At 39.3% G+C, this 27,516-nt stretch overlaps 2 protein-coding genes across 4 annotated transcripts; both read left to right on the forward strand.

Moving 5' to 3' along the window:
* Positions 1-3,526: 3,526 nt before the first annotated feature.
* Positions 3,527-13,209, forward strand: ctdsp2 (CTD (carboxy-terminal domain, RNA polymerase II, polypeptide A) small phosphatase 2). The gene is made up of 7 exons (XM_085443996.1): positions 3,527-4,431; positions 7,349-7,527; positions 8,747-8,848; positions 9,216-9,272; positions 10,419-10,511; positions 10,844-11,029; positions 11,403-13,209. The coding sequence occupies exons 1-7, from the start codon at positions 4,371-4,373 to the stop codon at positions 11,526-11,528; spliced, it is 804 nt and encodes a 267-aa protein (XP_085300122.1). The 5' UTR covers positions 3,527-4,370; the 3' UTR covers positions 11,529-13,209.
* An 835-nt stretch (positions 13,210-14,044) lies between these two features.
* Positions 14,045-27,485, forward strand: tmbim6 (transmembrane BAX inhibitor motif containing 6). 3 transcript variants are annotated; one of them, XM_085443998.1, is made up of 11 exons: positions 14,046-14,393; positions 16,262-16,346; positions 16,630-16,738; positions 16,844-16,952; positions 21,157-21,277; positions 21,365-21,413; positions 21,560-21,657; positions 24,014-24,093; positions 24,189-24,289; positions 25,252-25,327; positions 26,490-27,485. In XM_085443998.1, exons 3-11 carry the CDS (start codon positions 16,683-16,685, stop codon positions 26,511-26,513), a joined length of 714 nt encoding a protein of 237 aa, XP_085300124.1. In that variant the 5' UTR covers positions 14,046-14,393; positions 16,262-16,346; positions 16,630-16,682; the 3' UTR covers positions 26,514-27,485. The 3 variants fall into 3 exon arrangements, with proteins under 3 accessions (XP_085300125.1, XP_085300124.1, XP_085300123.1); XM_085443999.1 differs by lacking the exon at positions 16,262-16,346 and having other exon boundaries at positions 14,045-14,393; positions 16,635-16,738; XM_085443997.1 differs by lacking the exon at positions 16,262-16,346 and having other exon boundaries at positions 14,047-14,393.
* The last annotated feature ends 31 nt before the right edge of the window (positions 27,486-27,516 follow it).

Here is a 27,516-nt window from a genome sequence, read left to right on the forward strand (position 1 = left end):
ATTGTGTGTTTGTCTTTTATATTTCCAGTTACGTTGCTGTTAGAGCAGTGGTTCTCATTCTCAAAGTGGGGTCTGGGTTCGTAGCCATGAAGCAGTCTTTGCCTTCCCAGTAGATACATCTCTGGTGTTAACCCCAAATCATTCAGTTTTAATGCTGAAAACCTGCATTTAAAAATGATCAAACTTACACAAAACTTCACAGTTTCATCAATTTATCTCGACTGTTTTGGCCAATATTAGAACACAGTTGATGTTACTAAAATAATCATTTGCTTTGAATTAGTTAATTGACCTTCATTATATAATAAAGAACACAAAGATGTGAACATTTACACCATCCAAATAAATATCTTGTGCCCTTTACTCCCACTCATTTCAAATATGAGCCAGCAGAAGCTCTGATATGTTGTGACACATTATGCCACGTGTCTGACGTAGAAAGGCTAAAAATAATTCCCACGTAGTAATTTAAATACTAGCAGGATTAAAAGGTGGTTCTGGGAAATGTTTCCAAGAACCCCCTGGTCCCCGGCCCCCAAAAGGTTGAGAACCAGTGTGTTAGAGGTTAAAAAGTCAATGATTGATTTTTTTGTTTTTGGACAAATCTTTTGATTACCCTCGTTATGGTAGAAAGCACCGTAGTGTTTTTATCACTGTGGCTCACCAGAACTCACTGTTTTAATGAGTTTCAATTATTAAAATCATTAACTGTGTTATTGAATTGTAAACAAAAAGCTCCACACTGGGGGGGTAGAAAATGCAATAAACACTAACATGGCTTCACATGTTGACTTTAAAAAATGCACGGGTGCACTTATTGCTCTTAAGTGGTTGCGCTTTGGTCCCGTTAGAGCACTGGAAGATTGGTGGAGGGTTACGCCTGCAGCACCCCCTCAACCCTTAGCCCTTTTAGCAGCTGCTGACCCCGCTGCTCTTTTGCTGTCTTGGAGAGGAATACCAGAAGATGAGGGCAGCAGAACGCAGGCACTGATAATGAATTTCAAGTTGATTTAGTAAACAGTGGCATCAGCTTTAAACCACATGACATTTTCCAGCTGTGCGGCCCGTACTTGTTTTGTATATATTTTTACACCGAGCTGTCAGTGCTGCCTTAAAATGTCCCACACCAGGAATGCAAACAGCGGGGCCATTCTTGTTTATGTCTTGCATTGTGGCCGCTGTGGGCACTGGCTGAGCTCGCGGTATAATGGGCCCACATGTGTTTGGAATGGACCGTCTCAGCTGTGTAGTTATTCCTTTTATTAACAAGCTGCTTCTCCGTTTCTTCCTACAGGTTTACGGTCTGTGCCGCTTTCAGTGTGCTTTACATGTGTGTTTCGTGTGGTTAAATATAGCAGATATGTGCTGTTGCTTAATTTCACACCATATTTGCTTACTGTATGCTGCAGGGGAGAGGATCACTTTGATTTACTCAGAGGTCTTTGAGCTTTCAGAGGATGAGGAGGAGGCACTCTGCAGAACCTCCACGCTGTAAATATAAATATCTGGGGACCCGATGGTTGACCACATTGCCTAACATCATGTCAAACCCACTTCTGTTTATTTGAGCAAGGTCAAACAAATGTGTTTTAGTTCCAGCTGCTCAGAAAATCGCTATACTCGGTGTAGTGAAAATGATTATATAACACACAGGATTTGTCTGCAGTTCAATGCAACTTATTCAAATGAAAAACAACTACAACCACAACTGTTTGTGATTTTTCCCCCTCCCTCCCGGATGAATAAGTGGATGTAAAGACAGATAGCTTTATTAAATGCCACGCTGCACGACTCTATTTCTATATGATGCAACCATCCTGCAATGTTTACGAGCAGCAGCCTCATGCTAAAGTACAGTAACTGCAGCACAGTCTGAGTGCGTTATTGCGCAAATGTTCAGTGATTGCCATAACACAGTGGCTCCCAGGGCTGGAGCCGCACCCCCCGCACCCCCCCCCCCCCTCCACCCAAGCAGTTTTAGGCAAAAAAACAAGTTTCATTTTAGTAGGAAGTGAAATGAAAGGAGCTTGGGTCATTGGTTTCACTCTGCCCTCTCTTACCTCCGTACATGAAGCTCTCCCATGTACTCCCGCATGGGGTTATATCTCTACCAGCAAAGCCTTTCACGTCTCCATGAAGGAAAAGGTGAAAAGCTCTTCCTGTCACATGGATTAAAGGTGATTATTTCAACTTTTAAATGAATCTTGTACAATTGTAAAATACTTTGTTTTTGAAAAGAGACACTTGAATCTTCTTACAGCCAGGGTTCTTTAAAAACTCTTATGTGCTCACGTTTTACTACTGCTACAAACACAGATTCCCTGTGTATTTGTTTAGTGTTTATCACTTTTATGTCCTTCAGTGAGCCCGGTGCTGAGCTCTTCCTACTCTTTTTCTTCTAATCAGAGGTTATGACATTGGAAAAACCAGGAATTTAGGGAGGTAAAGTAAAAGTTAAGCCAGAGGAAAATGCAAATTAGAGGCAGAAATCCAAGTATTAAAAACACTAAAAATAATGATAAAGCAGTATTTGCGGAGGTGCTGGTGGGTGTGTTTATTATTCTGGGCTATAATTTAAAAAAATGGTAGCTGGTCATCTGGTTTAGAGGAATCATTATCTTTTAAAATTCATGGTAAGAGACTGATGAGAAGCCTGGAAGTTAAGTTAGCTCATGCTCGTTTCTCAGGCGGCAACCTATCTTTTGGCAGCAGATTGAAGGTTGTGCACCAGTCCCTGACTCTGCAGATGCCAGCACTCTTAAACCCTTTGATGTCACCCATCATTGTACCTTCTACAAGAACCATTCAAATAGAAAAATACTTTTTTTTCTCCCCCATTTACAAAGCCATTCTTGTATATATTATGACTTTTAAGGTTTTAAAGTTTAGGTTAGAGTGCACAGCAATGCATTACCTTAGATATCTCTCTTGTGACTGTTATTATTAAGCGGTCTTGGGTGAGACAAGTATGTCATTGTATGTTTAAGCTCATGTTCTGTGATGTTTTATAAAAATGAATGCTCCTGCTTTTCCTTTTGTGTCACCTTGTTCTTGATTTTTTTTTATTATAATTATTTTAAATCTTACATATATGTGTGTTTGAATGTAGAAATACATTTCTGCATATATTCACAGCCTTATCTTGACAGACTGCTAGTATCAGAACTGTGCAAAGCCACTTTTAAACACTGATCTGTTTTTTTATTATATATATATACATAACTTTCATTCGGCATTTCTGTAATGTACATTTTATCTCTGTGTCCTTTTCTTGGTTGTATTTCTATCCCTGAGAGATGCCAAACAACATTTCAGAGTACCTGAGCATAGTTACACTATAGATGATTTATATTTTATGTAATTTACATTGATTTGCCCCTGACTAAATAAAGGTTTCTATAATTACTTGGACATGATCACAATTTCAGCCACCTCTGATTTAGTTTTAATTAGAATAATGCACGTGAACAAACAACAAAATAAATAAATAGCGTCCCTAGTGTTTAGTTTAATAATGAGTGTATTTTTTTATTCCTCGTACACTCGCATGTTTCTTGATTAAGTTGTGTTCATCAGCATTCGTTTATTTATTTGTTAATAATTCACAAACAACGTGATCTCATTTGTTGTACGAGCAGCGCTGGAATGTGTTCGTTGCGGCGCGTGCTGGCCGGGGAGGAATGCCTTGACCACGCCTCCCCTCCTCCCTGGTGTCCAATCAGGGCGCGGGTACCGTTTCAAGGCGCCCGCGGAGTCCCAACCGTAGAAAAACAAAACCTGGGATAACAACAAAACTCTCGTTTTACACCCAACTACGAACCAGAATTCGTTTTTCCGCGCTAGATCTTCCGTACGCGATCGATCCTCGCTGTTTTCCGTCGCTCCTAGTGGCCTCTCGGGCGATGTTGTTTATCTGTAGTAACGGGGGGCTTGAAACCGCCCTCCCTTGCCCCATTTCCTCGGTTGTTTTCCTTCTCTCGCCTGGATTCTCCATGTTGTTGCTGCAAAAGTGAGGACTCTCAAAAGAGAGGGGGGCTTCTCTGCGATATTACCAGCAATACAATCGGCACATCCGAGAAGACGGGCCGCACGGAGTCTCAAATAGCGTCCGAAGAACATATCCAAGTGCCTTGCCCCCTCCCCAGGCGGACCCTCCGAGGGAAGAAGAAGAAGAAGAGGCGGCGGACGGGAGAATAATAAAGAAAGCCAGGAACAAGATAAATCCTACTCCCATCGAGGATCGTAACTGAGGCGGATGACAAGTTAACTCGGCGAATAATAACGTCAGCTTGTCAATAAAACCCAATGAGGGATGCCCATCAGTACTCGGGGACAGGATTTGAGGATTTTGAGGGCTCCGTGATTGTCAGATGGAAAGTTCTGTTATCACCCAAGTGCAAAAAGAAGACGTCCAAGTGTCACCGAAAACAGGTGAGATTGGGTGTTGTTTACATCCCAAATATTCCCAGTACTCTCTTTTATGTGTACTGTTTTCTTATAAGTGATTAGTGCGGTAAGAAATCGCGTAGTGCGCCCTTTTATTTGACAGTTGCGCGCTGCGGACGCGCGGTAAGAGAGGCGTATTACCCTTTTTTGACATCCACCACCGAGCAGAGTGTAATCTTTACATCTTATCGCTGGAAAACACAAAGAGACCGTGCCGAAAGCTATCTTAATGTGTTTATTCTGTTTTGCCACAAACCTGTTGTTTTCCTCCACCAATCGACTGCTGTTGAATTTGGAAATAAAACCGTGAATATGAATAAATCCCTGTGTTTGTTTTTGTATCGGGGGCCAGATCACCGTGTAGTTCAATCTCCGTCACTATAGCTGAATTAATGCATCGGACGTAGGCTCAGGTACAAGTTCACAGTCTCCATTACGCACCGAGCTTAGTAGCTATTGTTGATCCAGTTTTTGCCTCTCTTTTTCTTTGGCAGTGTGTGTGCTCTTGTTGTGCAAACCCATCTTTCTGGTGTATTTTTTTTACCCCCCCCCCCAAGTTGTTCTCGGTGTCGTTGCCATGCCCAGCTTTTCCAAAATAAAAAATGAGCTGCTGTATTTATATCTATCGGGTTCCAGCTCGTTTGGCAACATCCCATATCCTTCTACTACTACCACCAACACCAGGTCGAGAGAACACGGGGAGCCCTGCCTGACTGTCACCACAGGCAGCACTTACAGCTCGGTGTTTTTCAGTCTTCACAAACTACTCTTCGTGTTTTTGTTAATTGACCATGGTGGTCACATATCCGTGCGCCGTCGCTGGCTTCACGAAATAATGCTGCGCTGCTCTTTTTTTATTTATTTATTTTTATTTTTATCGTTTCATTTGACAAAACAGCCCGAGTGGGATTTGTATTACACCATGCTGTATATTACAGGCCAAGAGAGCTTTAAGGGCTGCTGATTATACAGCAGGATTGTATAGAAATACCCGGTGCCGCGGTATTGACAGCGGAATGCACAAACACACCCCTCTGCACACGCCCGTTGTAGCGCCGTTTCAAAGATTTCGTTGTTTGCACACTTTGCTTGCGCTTGAAAGAGGCTTTGCTCGTTGATTCAGCCTCTTGGTTGTAGTTATTACAGGTCTGTGGTGCTCCAGGTCATGTGTTGGTTTTACAAAATAATTCTTCAGCATTATTCTTATTATTAATGTCATTTTGCATTGCGTGTTTTGTGAGATTAAGGGATGTTTTGGATTTTGGATCCGTGTGTGTGTGTGTGCGCCATTCATAAAGCTCTAAAAGATTAATCTCCTTCTTCTCATCTCTCCATCCTTTTACATGCAGAGGAGATCTAATGTATGCTGTTATGTCACACATGGCCAATAATGTCTTCCTGTGGAAATCAATAGGCTGATTTGCATGGCAAAATGCACATTCGTGGGCTATAAATAATGGAGGTTGTAGTTTTTCCCAGTGAAAATGCTGTGTGCAGAATTACCAAATCAAGATCCAGTGTCCTTTGTCTCCTAAACATGGAGTTGTGTAACATGCTTGTTGTTGTCTGCATTATGTCTTCAGAGTGTAGAAGTAATAAATGTATAAATCTCTGAGTATGCAGTTGTTTGTCACTCTTTTCCACACTTCCTCTTTCTAGCAGGGACTAGAGAGTGTTTATGAACTATTTTGATGGGTAAAAATTCTGCAAGTCCTCACATGAAATGCACTAGAGGGGAATCACAGGGATGTTTTTCCTCCCTTTTCTTACACTGGCAGTGGCACAAGTCTTTTTTGAGGCTGGGACGCTGGTGGTCACAGTGGCTGATCAAAGACCTGCACAGAGCACTGAGGTGTGACTGCCTGTCCGACTCGCTGGCTGCCTGACTGCCCGACCAGCTGCCTGTCTGGCTGTTCTGGCTCGCTTCAGGCAGCTCCGAAAGGTCCCCGAGTTTAAAATGGTTGGAATGTTTTCTGTCTGTCGAAAGGTACTGCTGAAAAGTGTGGGTTTTCCCGCCCTCTGTGATTATATAACATGTACCAGCCATTTCCAGCAGCAGCAGCAACAGCAGCAGCAGCAGAGGCATTAAAAACAGATTTCATGTGGAGGCTGTGCCATCCCTGTGGACAGATGGATGGTACCTTCAGGAATTAGAGAAACTCAATCTGTGTGTCACAAGCAGCTCCTGCCTAATTATCTTTTATGGATGAAGAGGAAAAAACAAACAAGAAAACATTTCAATGTGTTTGCATCAAGATTTCATTTTGGTATAAGAAAAAAGATTAGATAACATGTATCTGACCCAAGTTGTGGGCTGTAATTCAGGCCTCCACTCACCATGTTTCCCATGTTGACGACACACAGTTTCAGTGTCCGACATTACTTTTTTTTACCAGTAGAGATGAAAATTTTACTAGCCCAACCCCAAAAACGCAAAATTAGTTATTGCTAGTTTTTAATCTAAATTTGCAAAATAATTAATAAATAAAACTTTAAAATAAATGTTTTGTTAGCAAAGGGCACTCCTCTCTTTAAACACACTCACAGGGAGGCTTTTTGTCATCTTTTAAGTTTACAAGAAATCTTTGCAAACGAACAGGCAGCCTTCATTTTATCTTCCTCTGGATGTAGTTGTGCCATCGCTGCGTAAAACACATCAAGTTAAAACTATCTTTGTGGACATTTTAATGTAAAAACACCAACTGGAAGAAAAAAGTCCTCCTCGTGAGGGTTCATTTTAGCCAATTTGTTTCACAGGTGAACTCAATTTGTGGAAATGCAGTAGCTGGCCAATCAGCTTGCTCCACATACCTTTTTATTGGTCCACAAACATTGGGAGCACTGGTTCTGTTGAGTGCTGCTGTTTCCTCATGAAGCGTGTTTGTGTCTCTGCTCCCGGCAGGCCAGGTGAGCCGGTCTGCCCTGAAACAGCCGCGGAGTTGCAACATCTTCAAAGCGCTTTTCTGTTGCCTCCAAGCTCAGGATGGCCCCAAATCACCAGCACTGCCGCCGCCGCCACCGCCGCCATCACCCTCCCAGCAGGGATTGCTGGAGTCACAGGAAAATGGGATGGTTGTCAAGGTAACAGTATTCGCATTTCAGAGATATTTCCGCACAGCTGAAATCAATTTGAAGACCTCAGCTTCAGCCCCTGCCTTTACTTTTGTTTATTTAAGATCTTACTTCCTTGTTGCACACACCCACACACAGACACACACACACACTGCTTGCCATAAAAGAGGTGTGTGAATAGTTTAGCCATCTGTACGGATAAACTTAACACGCTGTTGTAAAACTGCACTTATTGTTGTCGTCTTTTTACAACTAAAACCACCGCTGCACCTGCTCTAAACGTCTTGAAAGCTAACCGCAACTGTCTGTGGATATGGAATCACTTTGATGTTCTCGCTTTATCCCCCCCCACCCCCCGAAGGAAGATAAGAAATGAGAGAGTGACTATCAGTCCTTTAGGCAGGCAGAGAATCGGTGTATTGTGTTCCTCATAATTGCTGAGGTGGAGGGGGAAAAAAATAAAATAAAGCTCAGAGCGCTTGCTGGCCACGCTGGTGAGCGCTGTCAGCTTGATTAGGGCTTCACCACCATGTTAGGGGTATTTTAATGAGATGCCATGTTTGTTCATGTTGAGGAGTGTCCTCCAGCATCAGGAGCAAACAGCAAGCAGCATCTGTAGGACCCTGGTTATTGTCTGCCAGGCTCCTACTGATATGAAACCAAATTAAACATTTGGCACCGCTAGCTTTGTTTCATTTGGTTTCTTGTGTTTAGTTGAACAAAATTGTTCTAGCAGTCTCCCAGCACCCCCTCCCCAGCATAGTCTTTCCTCGATCTTAATTTGCCATCCGTAATAGATAAGCCATTTCTGTTATGTAATAAAATTAATAATTAATTTCACTTTGCCTCTTCTCATAAAGAGGCTGGAATGAAACAAAACTAAGTGTGTGTGGGGGGGGGGGGGGGCTGGCTATCTGAAAATGAGTTTGAATCAAGGTTATCGTTTTCCCCTGCAGGTGAATTCCTGTTGAGTTTGACAAGATGCATTGGAGAAATACTGCAAAAAAGACACATGCTAATCATAAAGCTATACCACACAGAGGCTGTTACAGTAAATCCTTAAACTTCCACACATGCATGCTTAACGAAAACCAGTATAATCGAATTTCCCCAGAGGTAAAAATCCAGACCAAGCTTTCAGGTTTTCCATATAACTCAATGCCCTGTTGGCTACTTTGTGTTTCTCAAGTGTAATGATGAATATGACAGTCTACATGCATTTCTTTAGCTATCTGAACCAAACCTGCTGCCTGAGGTGACGGCCCAGGACCAAGGGAAGCTATGTGTGGTCATAGACCTGGATGAGACCCTGGTGCACAGCTCATTCAAGGTACCGCTAACACCGGCCCAACATTATTTCAGCATGTTTACCCATGTCAGTTGGTGATTTGATGTTTCAGCTTTTCCTTCCTGCAGAAATGACAGTTGTATTTGGGTAACATTGATTAAACGACCACCTGTCTATTGGGCGTGTTTCTGCTGCGATTCTTTGTTTCTCTTAGAAAAGTCGTCGCATGTGTTTGAGGAACATCAAAGCAAGTCATATTCTATTTGTGTAGCCTATGTGCTGTGATTTATGGCAGCGATGAAGAGCCTGGTTCTTGCTGTTCAGCTGTTATGTAATGCCATGTGAATGTACACAGCGTGGCTTATGTGAATGAGCATGCCAACCATCTCCCTCTGTGTTCTCCCTCCAGCCTATTAGTAATGCAGACTTCATCGTGCCTGTGGAGATAGAGGGGACCACACACCAGGTAAACTACTCTGTATGAGTGCCTTTCCTGTAAGGGGGTGGGGGGGTGTATGTATGTTGTGTTTGCAGTGGTTGCTGAGCTGAAAAGGGATGGGTCAGTTAAGTTTTTTTTTTTTTTTTTTTTTTTTAAGATGGTTAAACAGAGCCCTCTAGTGGCCAGAATTTGAACAAGACTGCACAAGTCAAAGTGGATGCATCAGCAGGAAAATGAGTCATTTCAGCTAAAATGTCATTAATAATTGATACAGTGCCTCTGCAAGGAAGATTTTGAAATAAATACACAAGTATAGCATTGTGTTGATCTTAAAGTTGGACGTGTGGAAATATTAATATTAACTAAGAAATGTGATTCGAGCGACCCCTGTGTGATGGTAAGGAATCCTGTGGGCCTCTGCCTGGTTCAAGTAATCCAGGATAGGCTGGTTAACACTGCACGGCCTATTCTTGATTACTTGTTTCAGGAACTGGCCATTAGCAGCTGACTGATGGAAATGAATCGTGCAGATGAACAAAAACATGGAAATCCCTATTAAACCTTCACGCTTTACAGACTAGTTGATCTTGCAACTGCATTGATAATGGACATGGCACAAAATCTTTCAGAAGTGAGAGATGCACTTTTTTGTTTAATTTAAGTTGTATGTTGTGTACTTTTATTTCCACTTGAACACTTACAAGATCCCAAAGCAAGCTGCCAGTTTAAGAAGTTATTGCTGCACTGATCTTACCAATTATCTGTAGTGTCTGGAAGACTAATAACTACCTTCTCTTTAAAGTGTTCTCCATGTATTGGATATCTTTAGGATTGGCATATTTCTCTTTATCTTGTGCTAAGTCTGCATTTGTTTCAGCTTCCTGTCTTGATAGTGTATTTTTTTTTTTTTTTTTTTTAAAGGTGACAGCTTCCTTATCCTGTTTCCCAGTTAGTTTTAAAAACTTGTGTGAAATCAAGCTGAGGCATAATTATTTTTACAAGACTTAACATATTCTAAGCTCTACTTTACAAAAAAAGCCTTGTCCTAGACCTCTTGAGCACTAAAATTATTATTATTTTTTTTAAAATATACTTTAAGCTTCATTGGCAGTATTTGGTTAAATGACAATCATGTTTGTTGAGCTGTTCACCAACCTCTTGCTTCCCTTTCAGGTGTATGTGCTGAAGAGGCCGTATGTGGACGAGTTCCTGCAGAGAATGGGCGAATTGTTTGAATGTGTGCTGTTTACAGCCAGTCTCGCTAAGGTACTTCACATCAGATATTGACAGTGATCCTGAAATTAGATGCTGGAATAAAACATGAAGATCTTTGTTTAGCTGATGTCTGATCTATCAGATCTGCTTTCTCTCACCTTTTTAGTTCCCTCTCTTACTCTAACGTGCTGGTAGACACCTTAGTGAACACCCACACCCTCCATGCTTAAAGGAATAGATGGGTGTCAGTTTATACACAACTCATCTTAAAGTCTTAGTGCCAGCTGTGTCCCAGCTTAATATTCTGTAGCAGCTTGGGACAGCTTAGCCCAGCCTTGTACATCCCTGCTCTTCCCTCACCTGCTACCCAATCCTCCCACCAGTACGCAGACCCGGTGACGGACCTGCTGGACCAGGGAGGAGTATTCCGGACCCGGTTGTTTCGGGAATCTTGTGTATTCCACCAGGGCTGCTATGTCAAGGATTTAAGCCGCCTAGGCAGAGACCTCCACAAAACCCTCATCCTGGACAACTCTCCTGCCTCTTACATATTCCACCCAAATAATGCTGTGAGTTTGGACCAGTCTCTGCAAATCTGGTGCACACTGCCTTTCATAAAGGACTTGGTTGGTTGTATGTGTCAAATTTAGCTGTCTGAGAACTTGAACCACAGAAGTGAATTTGCTGTATTTGATCAATCAAGCCAGGAACATAACCAAATTATGAATCTGTCTGTACTAGGAAAAGGTTTTCCTGACCAATATGATGTAAAACCACCAAACTAAACACTTGTCTTTAGATCTCTTTTTCCTGAAACAAAAGGTAAAAATGACTTTAGTTATCATAGGTTGCTGTTAAGGGTTGAATTGGCTTTGTGTTTACTTGGTGCACGCTTAGCTAGGGTAGATGCACCTTATATAATCGAGTGTTTCTTTGCCCCAGATTCCGGTGGTGTCGTGGTTTGACGACGTGGATGATGCTGAGCTGCTAAACCTTCTTCCTGTGTTTGAAGATCTTAGCCAAGCTGATAACGTTTACACCCGGCTGGACCAGCTTCGTGGACAATAGCTTTCAACAGACCTGCTCGACTCCAACGGGAGCAGCAGCGCTAAAGTTGACTAAAATAGCCACATGTATTCAGAACATAGACATACGTTTCCAGACTGTTCTCTTTGCCTGCGCACAAAATCCTTCTGTTTAGAAAACTGCATTGGTATGAGGTCAAGGAAATTCTAAGCCTGGGGAAAGATTGTTGGCTCAATTGAAAGTGTATGTCACAAAGTGAGGCCTCTCCTGATCCACAGTGCTGACAATAATCACAAATCACTACTTTTAAGCACCACGACAGAGCTGCAAACGACAGAAAAAACACCAACCAAAGCACTCCCATCACAATCACTCCAGTTGGTATGAATTTTAAAGGGGTTCTTTTGCCAAAGCAGAAGCCTGCCTGTCCTGACTTGACTTTTGGACATTGTTTTTTGTTAATTGTGCCTTGTATGGAACAACAAAAACACCTTTTCTAATAAACGATTTTATACCTTTCATTTTAATAGGCTGTTTTATAAGGAAATCTATTTTTAAACGGTCAGCGCGGTTCCTCTATGCAACCCAGTTCTGTGATCACATGGACAGTACCTCTTGCGTCGCCAGTCAAGCAGACATTACTGTAGCCTTATTTAACTATAAATGGGTGTCAAAACAAGTGTATTTAGTCATTTGTATCATGAAAGTGGTTTCTACATAACATGCAATATAAATCCTAAGTGGTCAAATTGACATTTGATACTATTGGTTATAAAGTTGGATAAATGGGGTGAAATCTCGTTTTTGGTCCTTTCAAAAACAGACACTGGAATTTTTTTTTTTTTTTTAATTGTTTTTCATAGGACACATTTATTTCTAAATGCCACAGTTTTAAGTCATAGCTTAATATTTCATTTGTTACTATATTCTTCTATTGCTCAATGGCAAACAACTTGCACTTTTATATTGACAGTGCTGTAAGTAAAAGCTGTGCCTTTTGAAATTAGGACAGAATGGTGTTTTGCCTGAACAGAGATTTGTAGGCATACACACTGATGTGTCATGCTGAGCGTGAGAAAACACTGTCAGGAGCAAGTTTAATGCCAGGGGCTGCGGTACTTGCAGTGCAACACTTGAAAATATCAAATTTGATATATTTGGGTTTCTTTTTTTTTTTTCTTTTTTTAAACGTGTCTTTTTCTATATTTATTGGCCAAAAACTTGTGTCCAGTACTTCATAATGCTCAACCCTGTGTATTGTAATCCGTTTGCCTGTTTTGAGGCTGGCCTTGTGTTTAACTGTTTTATCTGTGCCTAAATCATGCACGTTTTGCTGTCAGAATTAACTATACAAAACCTTACAGTTAAATCAGCGATCGGATGTAAAGAGGAGATTCAATCATTCAAGCAAACATACATTTGAAATCCAGTACCACAGAGATTTTGAGAGGTTACGTTTTTTTGGGGGGGTTGAATGGTTTTTTTTTTTTTCTATGATGTTTTATGTCTGCATGTCAACTAGTGAAACATGACAATGAGAATATTGAAACCAGTTGTGATGACCAAAAGTATTTGTTTAAAGTCACAATTTGTCTTTGTATGAGAATAAATCCAGAACTTAATTTTTCTCTACCTGGTCTGACCAAAACTCTAAAAGACCTGCTACCAATTTTTATTTTCAAATAGGTTTTATTTTCAAATAAAAATTGGTTCTATTTTACTACCTTTGCGTATGTGTGTTTTATGCCATGTTACAAAGAAAATCACTGTAGTGTATTAAATATCTTTAAATATTTGATTAAGTTTTTACATCTAATGAAAGAAAAATTACATGTTTGTACAGTATATAGTACTTTCATGACCAACTTTACTAAGGTGCTGTTTTTAGGGAAACATTTGGGAACCAAATTACTTTTTGTCTTTTTTTTAACTTCATTTCAGAGCAGAGAATAATTTGTTTACTCGTTTAGAGTTCTAAAAAACTACCATCGTACAATTCGTACTTAAAAAGAAATAACATAATAAAGATGATACAGGCTTTTGTGGACTATTTAATTTAGGATTTTTCTTAAATGGATAAAGCGAAAGAAAGAATTTAAAGCTTAATTGGGAACTAATTTACACGTCGAAACATTTCATTGACCAAAATTAATGTTTAGTGGAAGCTACTTCAAGTATTAAATTTAATAAATATTTAAGATGTAACCATAAAGAAACACATTTTTTGCACATTTTTCTTTTCTTTTGCAGAGCTTAACAACTAAGTAACTTATACAATACAAAGTGCTATATTTTTGTCATTATAAACTATTATTGCATAGGCTACTTTTGGTATAATGACTAAAACATAAGTGAAAATATTTCACATGTTGCATGCAGTTGCACCATTCGTCATGACTGATATCTCGGTCATATCATCGAACTTATATTTACACTCTTATATCCTCCTTATTTCGGTTTGATTAGAAACCGTTGAGACGGTTAAGTGGTTTCTTTACAGCGTTTATTTTGTGATCAAACAAACGTTGTTTTTACAGCACTAAAGACGCTTTGCTGATGATATCAGTTACATTTTGTGTCGGCCATTTTAGGTGCACCGGTGACATTCTTCGATGACAAACCAGGCAGTGCAGCATAATATAAATGTTATTCGAAAGTGAAGAGAAAATAACTTGTAACGTTTAATGTTTTTGAAAAAAAGAATTCATAATTACAAACAGCTAGTTGGCTCATTAAATCGCATTAGATAGCCGGTGATATGTCGTACTTTCGACCTCGCTGCGCGTGACTGGACTACAATCTTCTGGGCGTTTCCATGGTGACATCAGCAGGCTGACACGTACGGTTTTGTTTTAGAAAAAAACTTAACTGTAAAGCAGAGAAAAGGAAACAGCTCGTAACAGAGAGGTAAGTAATATGCAGGTACAAATGCAACCGTTTTGTGCTTATCGTTTTGTCGTGTTAACTGGGGCTGAAAATAACCGAAGAAAGAAGGGAGACGTCGAACTGTGTCGTTAGCTCGCCAGGCTTCTTGTTATTTGATGGGTACTGGCTAGCAGCGTTAGCTATTAATACATTCCCAGGCGTCTGCTTTTTGGCTGTCTGGTGCTCAGCTATCGTGTCGAATGGCTTATTCTCGTATTTCTGTAAGAATAAGTAGTTCAAGCAGTCACCATGCTTCCCGAATCGGAGGCATGGCGACTACTAAACAGGTTGTTAGCATGTTTGTGTGCTAGTTATGGCATAAAGCTTGACATTTAAAGCTAACCTGTTGTGTAACTTCATCAAAGTAGACTACGCACTTCTAATCTTCTGTGTGAATTTCCTAATGAAAGTAAGAATCACATTATTTTCATAGCTTAGACTCCCAGTTGCTAAATTAAAGGTTTAGATTTGCTGGAAAATAAAGAGTATGGGGTTCGTAGAAAGGCCCTTGTCATTGTTCTAATGTTACTATTCATGTTAGGGCGATTTCGTTATCACTATATGTATGAAATTTTAGTGTGAGACGCTTGTATAGCTGTTGAAATTGCTGCAATGTAAAGGTACATACCTCACTCTGAGTTGCTCAGTCACTTTCATTAAAACTTTGAGTTGTTTCTCTACAACTTTAGACACCGACAACAGCTTCACGATACACAGCTCTTTTCAAAAAGCAAATTACTTTTGTGAAACTGAAATAATTATGCTTTTGCACCAGTGCATTACATGCAAGCAACCAGATATTAAGTTTTAAACTCAATAAGTTGGCAATATTTAAAAATGCTAATTTGTTGGTTCAAAAAGTTAGGGTAAGCTTAATTTAAGAATGTTGTGCTGTGCTATCTTATACTGATTGTGCATTGCTAAAGAGAGAGAAAACACACGAACTTAAGGGTATGAGAATGTAAACATAAAGCAATATTCTGAGGTGCTTTTTAATTTTAAAGGATCTTCACAAAACCTTAGTTTAGCAAATTAAACTTATAACTACTAAAACTACTAGAAGAAAATATAAATATGGATATCTGAAGTATTTTTTTTTTTAAGAAAAGTAAGAGAAATTGTACACAACACATATCTCTCACTTTGTTTTGAGACTGATCAGGTTTTTGTCATGTGTCCTATACACTGCACAGTTTGACAGATTTAACATTTTTAAATGTAATTTTACTTGATAGGTGTGATGCACTTTAACACAGTTCCTACACAGAGCATGAAACTGATGTGCTGCAGTTTAGCTATCTCAGCTTTTTTAGCATATCTGTGCCCCATACACCACAGTTACAGTTAGACTGATTGCACCATTCATGTAGGTTACTGCAAAATAACATTTACAGTAGCCTGTAAATGCAGTAAGAGTACATCAAGTGAAACTTGGGAAATGCATGACATAAGGAAAGGATGGATAAAATGCATTAAAATCTGAGACCAAAATGTACTTTATCCAATAAACTGATCATAATTATGAATAAAAAATGTAACACAGTATCACAACTGAAATAATAATGGATAAATACCCATGTGAGTCACATTATTTAGAAATATTAAAATTATGTAGTCATTTAAACAAGAGTGCACAATTGTTGGCATTCTTGTGCTTTTACGGTGTAGTAGTAGTTTTGTGTATGAAGGCCCAAGAAGATTACATTCAAGTTTTTAATTAAAAGAAGAACAAAGTGTGGTATTCTGCGCATAAAAATACCTTTAAAACTGATCTTAGTACATGCATTCTTAATCTCCTCAAAAACAAAAGTGCACCTACACAATTGAGCTAAATCTCCCAATCCTTACAGGTTTCGGAATAACACATTGCATGCTGTGTTGCCTTGTTGTAGGCAGCGAGAAAAGTACTGGGGTGCTGTGTCTGAGTGTGAAGAAGTAAGTTGTGTTATAAAATTAGAAACTGAGTGTAAAGAGGAGAAGGGTTTGGCACACTTGGTGAATATTTTGGCTGCAAGTGTTAGTGGCATCAGTAATCACCGTTACTATTTAAACATTCAGAGAAAACTGCAAAGATATACCCAGTTTCTTTCCACTAATCATTAACAAATGGTTGCACTTGTACTACCTGCTCCAGGCTTACAGTCATCATGATAGAGGAGTTTTTACTCTTACTGTTTTAAGTGGAGCAGAAGTTTAATTTACGTTCATATCTGTTAAGAGAAGACAGCGTTTCATCAGAAGTCTCATCAGATCTCAGTCCCTGATTTCACCATGAACGTGTTTGACCGCAGCATCAACATTGATGCCCTCTTCAAGTTCTCCCAAATGTACGTAAACAATTTATGTGGTAATGAAACGGTCGTCATGGTCTGCTTTTTAACTTGCCCTTTCATCACTCATGCCTCGTTCATGTATTATCCCTCTTCCTGCAGATCTCATTCCACCCAGGTGCACTTGAAGAATGTGTACTCAAGCTTGGCAGTTTGTATGTTTGTGGCCGCTGCCGGCTCCTATGTCCATGTCGTCACACGCCTCTTTCAGGTAAGCATAACGAGATGCCGCTTGGCCTAGCTGTACATGTACCTGTAGATGGTCTCCTACAGGAAAGTTTGTTTTATCCTCCTATGCTAATATAATTAACATAAATTGTACCTATCTAGGATCTGAAACTATCAATCTCAGATATTCAGTATATCACTATGCAATATCTTTTACATGTCAGATTAATAAAAAATATATTTGGTTACAGCTAAATAGAAGGGTACTCTGTCTTTATGTAAAACAAAGGAAAAAAAGTAGTCCTAGTACTGACAGCACTTTTGATTGATTGATTGATTGGTAATTTATTTCAACATGTGAACAATATACAAGTACATTTAGAAAAGAAATGAGAGAAAAAAAAATATACTATACAAATTACATACAAAAAAACATTCTGATTAATTTACATGTTGAAAGGGAGTGGGAAGAAGTATACACTTTTATTTTCTAAATATTTTATTTTATAAATGTTGCCTTATAAAGGTCTGCAGCACTTCATTATATGGATGCTGATCTCCACAGTGACCCTAAATCAAACACAGTCACACAGCTAAGGTGGGAAGTTAGTCCAACAAAGACCAGCTAAACTTTCATTACTGATATTTATTTATTTCATGTGATTATTATTATTATTATTATTATTATTATTGATGACAAGCTCAAAATTTGTTGCACAAATTTCTCTGGGGATGTTCTGCTGTTCTTCGGGCACATTTTAAGCTCTTTTTTTTGTCCTCTGTTTCTCTTTAAAACACCCCAAAGGTGTTTGCTACTGGATTTGAGTGAGGTAACATGTGTCCATTCTGCTACAGTCTACTTCCTCTGTTAGTTGTCTGCAGCCAGGCAGGCAAGTTGTCACCCAGTATTTTTGGTATTCCTAACAGGCATACCTGTAACCATCCATAAATCCAGACTTTTCCAATACTCCTCAGGCTTCTTTTTATATTCATTGCATTTTTTAAATTCTTGGATGTCATCTAAAGCAGCGGTCACCAACCTTTTTTTGCGCCATGGACCGGTTTATGTCCGACAACATTTTCACGGACCGGCCTTTAAGGTGTTGTGGATAAATACAGCAAAATAAAACCAGTATCGGTACAAAAAGATGGGTTGGGGACCGCTGATCTGAAGAGAATAACATTATGCAGTCACTTTCATGCTCTGTCATAGAAAGTGTTTTTCTCCCTCTGATAATCCTCCTGCCAAGCCTGAAGCACAAGGGTCAGATTGTGCAAGCACTCGGTCAGTGACATTGTGGTAGTAGGAAAGACATCCGAGCTCGACTAGTGGCCTATTCTGTACTTTGTGATTACTGCTTCAGCTATGTTCTGACTGATTTCTAGTTGTTAACAGAACTTCATGTGTCCCCTTTTCCTCTTTTATGTAGAGCTTGCAATCAAGTTTCAATTCCTCAAAGTTCTTTCACATGTGGAGCTGTGATGCAGACAGCCCATGTGTCCAAACCTAGAAAGCTCTGGAACAACCTATTTCATAATCATATTTATTCATTAAGGCTGATTGAGCCCATGATTTTCAGTGAGTTGTGTTTCAATAATCAACATTTTCTAACTTGTGTGAAGTAATCATAGGTGTAGCCTATTTTGAAGCCTGTATTTCCAGTGTAGTGTGTCTCTCCCTTCACCCTGGATCATCGAGTGGTGTTGGATGACTTTGCGTGATGAGTCTTTCCTTCATCAAAAACAAGCGGCTCATGATAGGTACTGATGTTGGCGTAACAGAAAGTTACAAATATTTATGTTCTGGCATCAAACTGGTTTAAATACAGTGAAGATGTTTCAATAGTCCATCAGAGAGGAAATTCAGTTCCCTCAACTGAGTAAGTAATTCTTTTTATAGAACTATAAAAGAAGTATTTGGAAGTATATAAATCTGTATTTTAGTTTTTGCATTACTGCTTGGTTCACAAACCTAAATCTGTCAAAACAATCATCAGTCAGTAAAAAAGAAAAATAGGCGTGGCAGTCTCATGAAAATGAGTAAGATCTCAGGTACGACTCAGGCCATGTTTGTCATTTATAACAGGCACGTCTTCACGTCTTGTACCCACGCTCACACAGGAAGCGGCTTCAAGCAGCCACAGGCAAAATAACCACTGACAATACAAAGTAGCCGGGTCCCAGGTGAGGTGAGGAATTGAAGCCACTGCTATTAAGAGCACATGATTGCAGTGATTTCCCCCCCATTTCCATTCCCTTATTTTGTGAATTCGTGTTGCAAAACAAATTTCCACAAGGAAAGTAAATGTGACCAAAAGGCCTGCGTTTGCATTGTTTTTGGCAGACCTGAGGGAAAGTTATGGAAATCCAGCCTGCTCAGATACTATGGAGCCCAAAAAGCCAGCTGATTGGGTGGTTTGAGCAGGAAAGAGGAGGCACAGTTCAACACAAAGAGGATGTTGGGGGGGGGGGGACATCAGACATAAAGTAAATAAGTGGGCCAATTTAAAAAGACAAACAGTGGCTGCAGTGGACAGTTTTCATTGTTTAAACACTTGGTTTCACTTCGCGAAAAAGTTCTTTCGCTATTATGTCTTCTGTCCACAGCATGACCAAGAATAGCCCACATTACTGGTTGTTCCACATATTTTTATGCTCTCCAAGTCACAGTACACAACTACAATATGTACAACTAACATACCAGACATGTTGAGCATGACATCTTTGTTTTTGATTATTCATTTAACTTTACAAGTAACTTCCCAAGTTTTGATGCAGTTTCAACCAGTCTGTCATTTAACTGATTATTGCACAGAGATGTACTCACTTGTGTTGTGTAGTGTTTTTACTGGACAGAATAACACCAAATACTGACAGCTTTTCTTCAGCAAGTCTGCTGCTGAGGTGGCTTGTTTGAGATGTAGTTTTCTACTAATACGATTTTGTTCTGCTCTTTCTTTGTTTTGATTTGGTTTGTTTTTTGTTTTTTTTTCCATTACATTTGAAATTCAGGTAGTTTCCAGAGTAAGTTTGACAGTTTCGGTTTTGTTTTTAATGTTCGAAAAGTTTTACTTTCGATTGTGTTTGTCAAGGGGAAGATTTTATAGCTTCAGAATGAATAAAACAGGACAAACAGATCACATTTTAAAAGTCTCAATAGGTAGACAAGGCTTCTCAAAGTGACAAATACTAAGACTAAAGAAATTTCCTTTATATTTGTTTTATTAAGTCAGTAAGAACATAATAGTCTTTGTTTGTTTTTTATCAGGTTTTTATTCCAGTTCAGTTACCTAAAATACTTCTTAAAGCTTGATTTAACTATAATAACCTTGATCCTGACCTTATTCTCACGGTAGCAGATTATGGTTGTTTACACCATCATGTGCTGCTGTAGATGATGGTGTAAACAACAGGTGGTATTTACTGTCTAACAGATTTTTTTTCTCCCCTTAAGGTTTAAATACTGTGAGAAACCTTGGTTGTATTTGTTTTTTGTTGTTGTGGGGTTTTTTGGTTTTTTTTCCTCTTTGTGAAGTATAGAAGGTCATCGATGGTCATTTACAGTGAGCATTATCACCACTAAGCCACTCAGCACATACTTTGAAGCTTAGTCACCTCTATCCCATGTTTGATGTGATAACAACAACAGCTTTTAGAAGAAAATGGGGGGGGGGAGTCTCACCATTCATCAGCCATCTTAGATTAAGTCTGAGCAGGGCTTTTAAGCCACTATTTAAGTTAATTGGGACAGCCAATTTTAAAAGTTATTACTGGGAGTCAAAAGTCAAATCTAAATTAAAAGAGGTAAGTGTCTCTGTAGTTATTTGGTAGCAAGACTTGGACGTAAAGACTGAAAGACGTAGGTGACAAATTGGAAGGAGCACAGACATTTAAAACCACTGGCAATAAAGAAGTCCAGACGCTTTTCTTTGCAAGCTCCTTTGACTACGATGACCTGGATGACTGAGAACCTTCACAGACACTGGCAATAACCATGAAAGAAAATCATGCACACATGAAGAGACACCATAGAGCAAATGGCCATAACAGAAGCATTTATTGCGCATCACAACTCTGCAGGTGCATTTCAGATAATGCTCGTACAATGGGTCAAAATACATGTCTGTAATTTGAATCTGAATTTTTATATAAGTAGTTTATTAACACCTTGTAGCTTTTTTTAAAATAATGTATCGTCTTGGCCACAGTACTGGTACCTGTGTTTACCCTGTACCCCTGTTTTTTAGGGTGGTGTGCTGTCTGTGCTTGGATCCCTGGGGTTGATGTTCTGGCTTGCCATGACCCCCCACAACCCTGAGACAGAGAAGAAGAGACTGGCTATCCTCGCAGGATTTGCCTTCCTCACAGGTAAGTTCACAATGTGTTACTGTTTGTGTGCTCAGAGGTGAATGGTCTGTAATTATGCAAAAGCCTAACACAGTGTTTACTCACCAGGTGTTGGCCTTGGACCCACACTGGACTTTGTCATCTCTGTCAATCCGAGGTAAGTGACAGATTAAACTTTGTCTGCTAACAGCTCAGTGAGTGAAAGTTAGTCACATAAATCTGAACCTCTTTATGCAGCTCTAAGCAAACCAAAGAGTCAATAAAGAACATATTATTTATTTGTCCTGGTATTCTTCTCCTCAGTATCATTGTGACTGCCTTCATGGGAACCTCTGTGATTTTCATCTGCTTCACTCTCAGCGCCCTCTACGCCAAACGCAGGACCTACCTGTTCCTTGGAGGTAATTGTGCTATCTGCCACCCATAACTAAGACAGTTTACATCAGTTTTTGTCCATAAGACAGATTATAATTATTGTAAACTCAGGGTTCACGCTGTAGTTTGTGGATCCAAAAACAGATTAAAAAAAAGACCCCTCTGTATGTTTCATTTAGTCACAAATTAATTCACAAGTTTAAGTATTCGAGTTAAAAACAGCCCAGTGAAAGATTTTTGTTTTTTAATATTCACAAATATACTTGAGAAATAATAAAAAAAAGCAAAACCAAAGCACAAAAAATACAACTATCATTTTAGGTGGTTTTATTTAATTTTTTTTATATTTAGTCATCTGATATTAGAAAGTTTAAACAAATACTAGATGATATAAAATCCACAAACTCTATACCTGGTAGCTACTGAATGAGTTCAGGCAGAAACGGTGCTTATATATTCCTGGCATACCTTCTTCTCATTACTGCTAAATACCCTCTAAAAATTGTATTTATTTATCTATTTATTTATTTTTAAATCAGCCAATTAAATACAAATGAAACCCCTCAAATGATATTCGCTGCCCTGATCTGGAAAAACCTTTGTACAAGATCTCCAGTTTACTCTCCCCCCCCCCATCCTCCACCCCCCTAAGAACACCATTTGCATTATTTTAAAATACACCAAATTGTTAAAGTGACAAAACTGACGGACTGAGCAGTCAGGGAAATAAAAGCAATCAACCCAGCCTAAATCTATTACAGTTTTAGGCTATGTCTACACTAGCCCAGATAAATTTGAAAACGTTGTATACGTCTGAAAACGCTCCGCGTCCACACTATTGTTTTAATTTGTTTTCACAGAGTTGTTCATCCACATTGAAACGGCCAAAAATGCTTACGTTAGAGTACTGCGCAAGTACTGCCCTATTTCTGTCTGCCGTTTATTTACTTTCCGGCTCTTTGAAACATCGTGGCAAAATGTTAAGGAAAAGCACCGAGTTTTTAAAATGGACTAACAATGAGGTGTTGTTGCTGCGAGTAACACAAAGGTGCAAAGTTGCAAAAGCGAGTGAGAATTAAAGAATTTGAAGAAAAGCTATGTGGAGCATGTGCAAACTGATATTAATCTTTAATGCGGCTGTCACAATTGAGAGCAAACAAAACAACTGCTGTGTAATGCCCTCCGCTATCTTAGTTTAATTGGTCACATGACTGCATCACATGACTAAAATGTGTCATCGTTTTCGAAAAGGCTCCGGGTTTGCTGTCAACACTGTGACGTGAAAACGGCGTTTTCAAAACGCTCCGTTTTCCTTGACCCAAAACACCGTCTCAGTGTGGACGGGAGGCCAAAACGGAGAGAAAAAGATGTGTTTTCAAGCTAAAACGTATTAGTGTGGACATGGCTTTAATCTCAGTTCAGTTTTGGCAGCAGTGAACTTTCCCTAAGAGCACAAATTCACTCACTCGTCAGTGCAGCTGAAACCAAAGTGAGTAAAAGTGCAATAAGAAAGTCTGTCTGGAGCTGATAAAACTTACAGGTTCACTTACAGCATAGGTGTCAAACTCTGGCCCGCGGGCCAAATTTGGCCCGCAGCCTAATTACATTTGGCCCGCGAAGCCATACCAAATTACTATTAGAGCTGGCCTACTGGTATTATACAGTTAATATATATTGTTTAGTATTAAGCTTTGCTTGTTCCATATTCAGTTTTTCAGCAAAACTTGTTTGAGTCCATAAGAAAAGATTCATTCTTATATCTAGAGGAAGATTTTTTTTTTCAATAAATATTAGCGTTAGCCCGCGACTTTGTTCCAGTTTTGAATTTTGGCCCACTGTGTATTTGAGTTTGACACCCCTGACTTACAGAAATCTTGTAGGTGTGTTTGTCTCTAGATTTCTCACCTGGGCCAGTTTCAGCTTTCCATTCTTTTCAAACTGTTGGAGCGTTTACCTCTATAATCCAGAAATCTCTGAGCTCCAGTACATCTGTATTGTTAGCAGTAAAAACTAACATGATTGTACAACAGTGACAACAGTGAGCATAAGCTAGGTTTTAGACAGGCTTTACACCCAAAACACCCTAATCTGGGCTTAAAACTCTACCAGATGAGGCAGTCGCCCCCTCGCCTGATTTTTGTTTTTGTTCAATTTGCTTTTTCTTTTAAATTATATCTGAAGCTCAACAGAATCGTAAAAGGGTCCGTATAAGTTTAGGAACTGTGTGATGTTTAAGTTACTTAATCATATTAAATAACCAAATAAATAAATTAATAATAAATACAATTTTTCAAAATTTTCTTATATATTCATAAACCCCTGACATTAGCGGTAGCATTATCCAGGAAAAGTGATGCCCAGCTAACCACTTTGTCTCCTCAGGCACACTCATGTCCGGCCTTTCCCTCCTGTTCCTGATGTCTCTGATGAACATGTTCTTTGGATCTATGGTGCTGTTTAAGGTAAGTGAACCAAACAGGGCCATCCACCCTCTGCTAGAAGTTTGATCAGCTGTAAGTGAAAATGTGCCGTTTAACATCGTCATCTTCTCTGACAGGCACACATGTACCTGGGGCTGCTCATCATGTGCGGCTTTGTCCTGTTTGACACTCAGCTCATCATCGAGAAAGCAGAAAACGGGGACAAGGACTACGTCTGGTGAGGAAATGTGCTCACTGCTAGCAAAGTTCCCATGAGCCCTTTATCTGCTGGCCTACATTTCCCTATAACCAAATGCTGTGCAAATGCATCATCCCACAGTGAGCCATACAACTGAGCATCAGTTCTCAAAAAAAGTAATTTGATGCACCACATTGTATTATCAGACGAGCTGGCAGCTCGTTCTACTTGATGATGTTCTTCAGTCGGTCTGACTGTATCTCAACTGACTGATTTCTGTAGCAGAGAGGGAGATTCTCAGTTAGTAGACAACAGTATATTTGACGATGACCCCGAGGCCACGACCAGTTCTGATAAAAGACAGCATAACTCTTATTTGGGTAACTGGTGTGTTGAACAGTCTGTTATATTTAGTGACAAGAGTTGTGCCTGTGGCGGCTGATTAACTGTGACCACAGCCCTCTCTGAGAGGGTGGAGTTTGTTTTTTGGCTGTGCTGACGGAGCTGTTTTGAAGAAACGTCATTTGAGGTACTCCATCTTCAGGACTTTAAGCTGGGCTGTTGGATTGTTGATGGATCAGATGTGTAATGTGAAGAGCTGAGCCGGAAGGCAAAGCTTTGGCTTTATTGATCCATCTTGGTAAATCACCTGGCTCACATTTAGACCAGTTCGACTCATTGCAAAGACTTTGGGTGTAATCACGCTGCTGAAAATGCTGCTTTGTGTTCGCTTTGCATTCACTTTCCAAAAGATTGATGGAGTTTCCTCAGCTTGATAATGGCGATAATGTCCCCCCCAACTGTTTTCCTGCAGTTCATCAGAGCGATTTCTTTTCCAACCAAGAAACCGCCATATCATGTTATGAGGCCACAATCGATCTACTCAGTGCTGAAGATTGATTGATCGGTCTGGGCCTAGAAAAGCTGCATACTGTATGAAAACGCCCAATATGTTTTTACAGTTCGAAAACCACCTCTGAATATCTGTTTTTATTTTTCAGGCACTGTGTGGACTTGTTTCTTGATTTCATCACCATCTTCAGGAAACTGATGGTCATCCTTGCCATGAACGATAAGGTACTGATATTATATGACTGCAAAATACTGTCTTTGAACATTTCCAGGAATGTCTAGTGATGGCTTGTTGTAATAACAAAAGTTGTTTGTGTACATTTTAACAGTTAAAAATACGTAAGGGAGTTTCCCTGACGGTCTAGTCTATTACTCTAAAGCTATAAAGAACTACAAAAGCACTTTAGTTGTTTTGGCTCAGTCCCAAATATACCATCTTGCTGCTGTACAAAGTCATTAGAGCAACAAATGTGTAGTCTTCACTGATGTAAATGGTCTCCATCTTGACTAAAATCATCACTGCTCAGCTGGTTTCACAAACTTATTTGTAAGACCATTTTTGTGAGCTGTTACTACAGAACTTAAACATAAACTGACTTCAAGCTGAAATCCAGTGAAGTATAAAAAGGCTTATTGTTTTTTGGCCTTTTCATGCTTAACAGTAACAGAAATATAAAATATGTTTCATATTTATTTTAAAAAAAATGCTGATGTTCTAAAAGCCAGTTCACTAAAGTCACACAAAGAGCACATTTTCTTATTTGGCCCTCATGAATTTGAGCTATGCAAATATTTGTGGTTTCATTTGCTGAGGTTTTGAGATATCTGAGAAAGCACCACAGTACAATGACAGGAAACTTTATTAGTGGTCCACAAAAACAGTGAAAACTGAAACTTAGCATTGTGGATTTTCACAAACAGGGTCACAGAGATCTAAACATTCGTAGTGTTAACGTCTTAATTTCAGGAAAAGTTTGTTTTAAAGCTTTTTTTTTTTTTTTAGTATTCTTAATTTTAACTTCAGACAGAAGGTACTTGGTACTTTTAATTTTAGTTAACTACACCTTGGACAGTTTTCATTTCACTTTATACTCCAGACACCTGTCTAATAAACTCGCATGCACTCATGAAGAAAATCATGTAATGAAGAAATAAATGCCATACTTGTAGCTGTAACTGTAATTTAAAACTGGGACGTCTGATTGTATCTGAGTGATGACGATACTCGGAGACGGGTAACTAAAAATATTCGGGATCTTCCGTGTGATCAGCGCGGCTCAATATCCTGAGGCTGAAGTGAGACACTCTGTTTCATAATACATAACTACAGCACTCACAACAGCAGCTCGACCAAACTAACTGTCCGTGTTTGTGTTTTTGTTTTCAGGACAAGAAGAAGGAGAAGAAGTAAAGAGTCTTTGAGTAGCAGGAAAAAAAAACAATCAGAAAAGGCACAATTTGCAACGCACTTGGTGCTTTTCACTTTGTCTTCATTTTGAAATTTAACTCCTATGTGGTCTTACATTGTTGAAAATTCTTTGATTTATCATATACTTTTTTTCTAAACTTACAAGGGTTGAATGTAAGTTTATGGTATGGTATGCTCGTCCCATCCTGGCTGTGAATGAATACTTTAACGCTGCAGTGATAACGCTTGGCCTGTAGAGGGGAGCGTTGCCCTATGATTGCTCCCAGAAGCTGAGCGGCACCTAATGAGGATTTTTTCATATTTACTTGTTCTTTAGTGCCATAAATTAACATGATAGGCTCCTTTTTATAGTGGGTCACGTGAGCTTCTGAAACTGATAATTGTAATATTTTATGTAATTTCATTATTTATAGTTTTCCTTGGATCTCTTAAGTGAAATGTTGCCACATATGGTCCCATGGTTTTTGACAGCAGCTCCTCCTTTTCAGAAATTTTCCTCTGATTTGTTTTGCTCCCACGTTTTTTGGTTTTGGGTAAGAGTGAAGAGTGCTAACACTGATTAAAACCCCAGAAGCCTGTCAGACTTGTTATGATCTACACTGAACTCATTCAGAGGGACTCTCAGCCACTTGCTGGTTTGGATTTTGGATTTTGGCCTCATTGAGGAGGAAGAATTGCTGCCATCTGTCCTTTTCTCTTTCATTTTGTTCCTTCAACTTGGATTGACGGGCGAATGATTCAGACCGCTCCCCTTGTAAATCTGTTGTCTAGACAATAGTTTGCCAGATGATGATGTTAACCTGAAAATTTGGCATCTGTATAATTCCTTTTTTTCCTCTTTTTGCCTTTTTTTTTTTTTCTTTTCAAAGTGTATACTGTGAAAATTTTATTTTGTTGATGTAAAACTGAAACTAATAATTTGATACATTTGCTCAAATAAATGTGTTGAACGTACTGAGACAAAGTGATTGTGTCTTTATTACAG

The sequence above is a fragment of the Copadichromis virginalis genome, linkage group LG20 (genome assembly GCF_057382275.1).
Source record: "Copadichromis virginalis isolate Kocher_CV1m ecotype Utaka linkage group LG20, C_Virginalis_male_GT1.1, whole genome shotgun sequence".
NCBI classification, from domain to species: Eukaryota; Metazoa; Chordata; class Actinopteri; order Cichliformes; family Cichlidae; genus Copadichromis; species Copadichromis virginalis.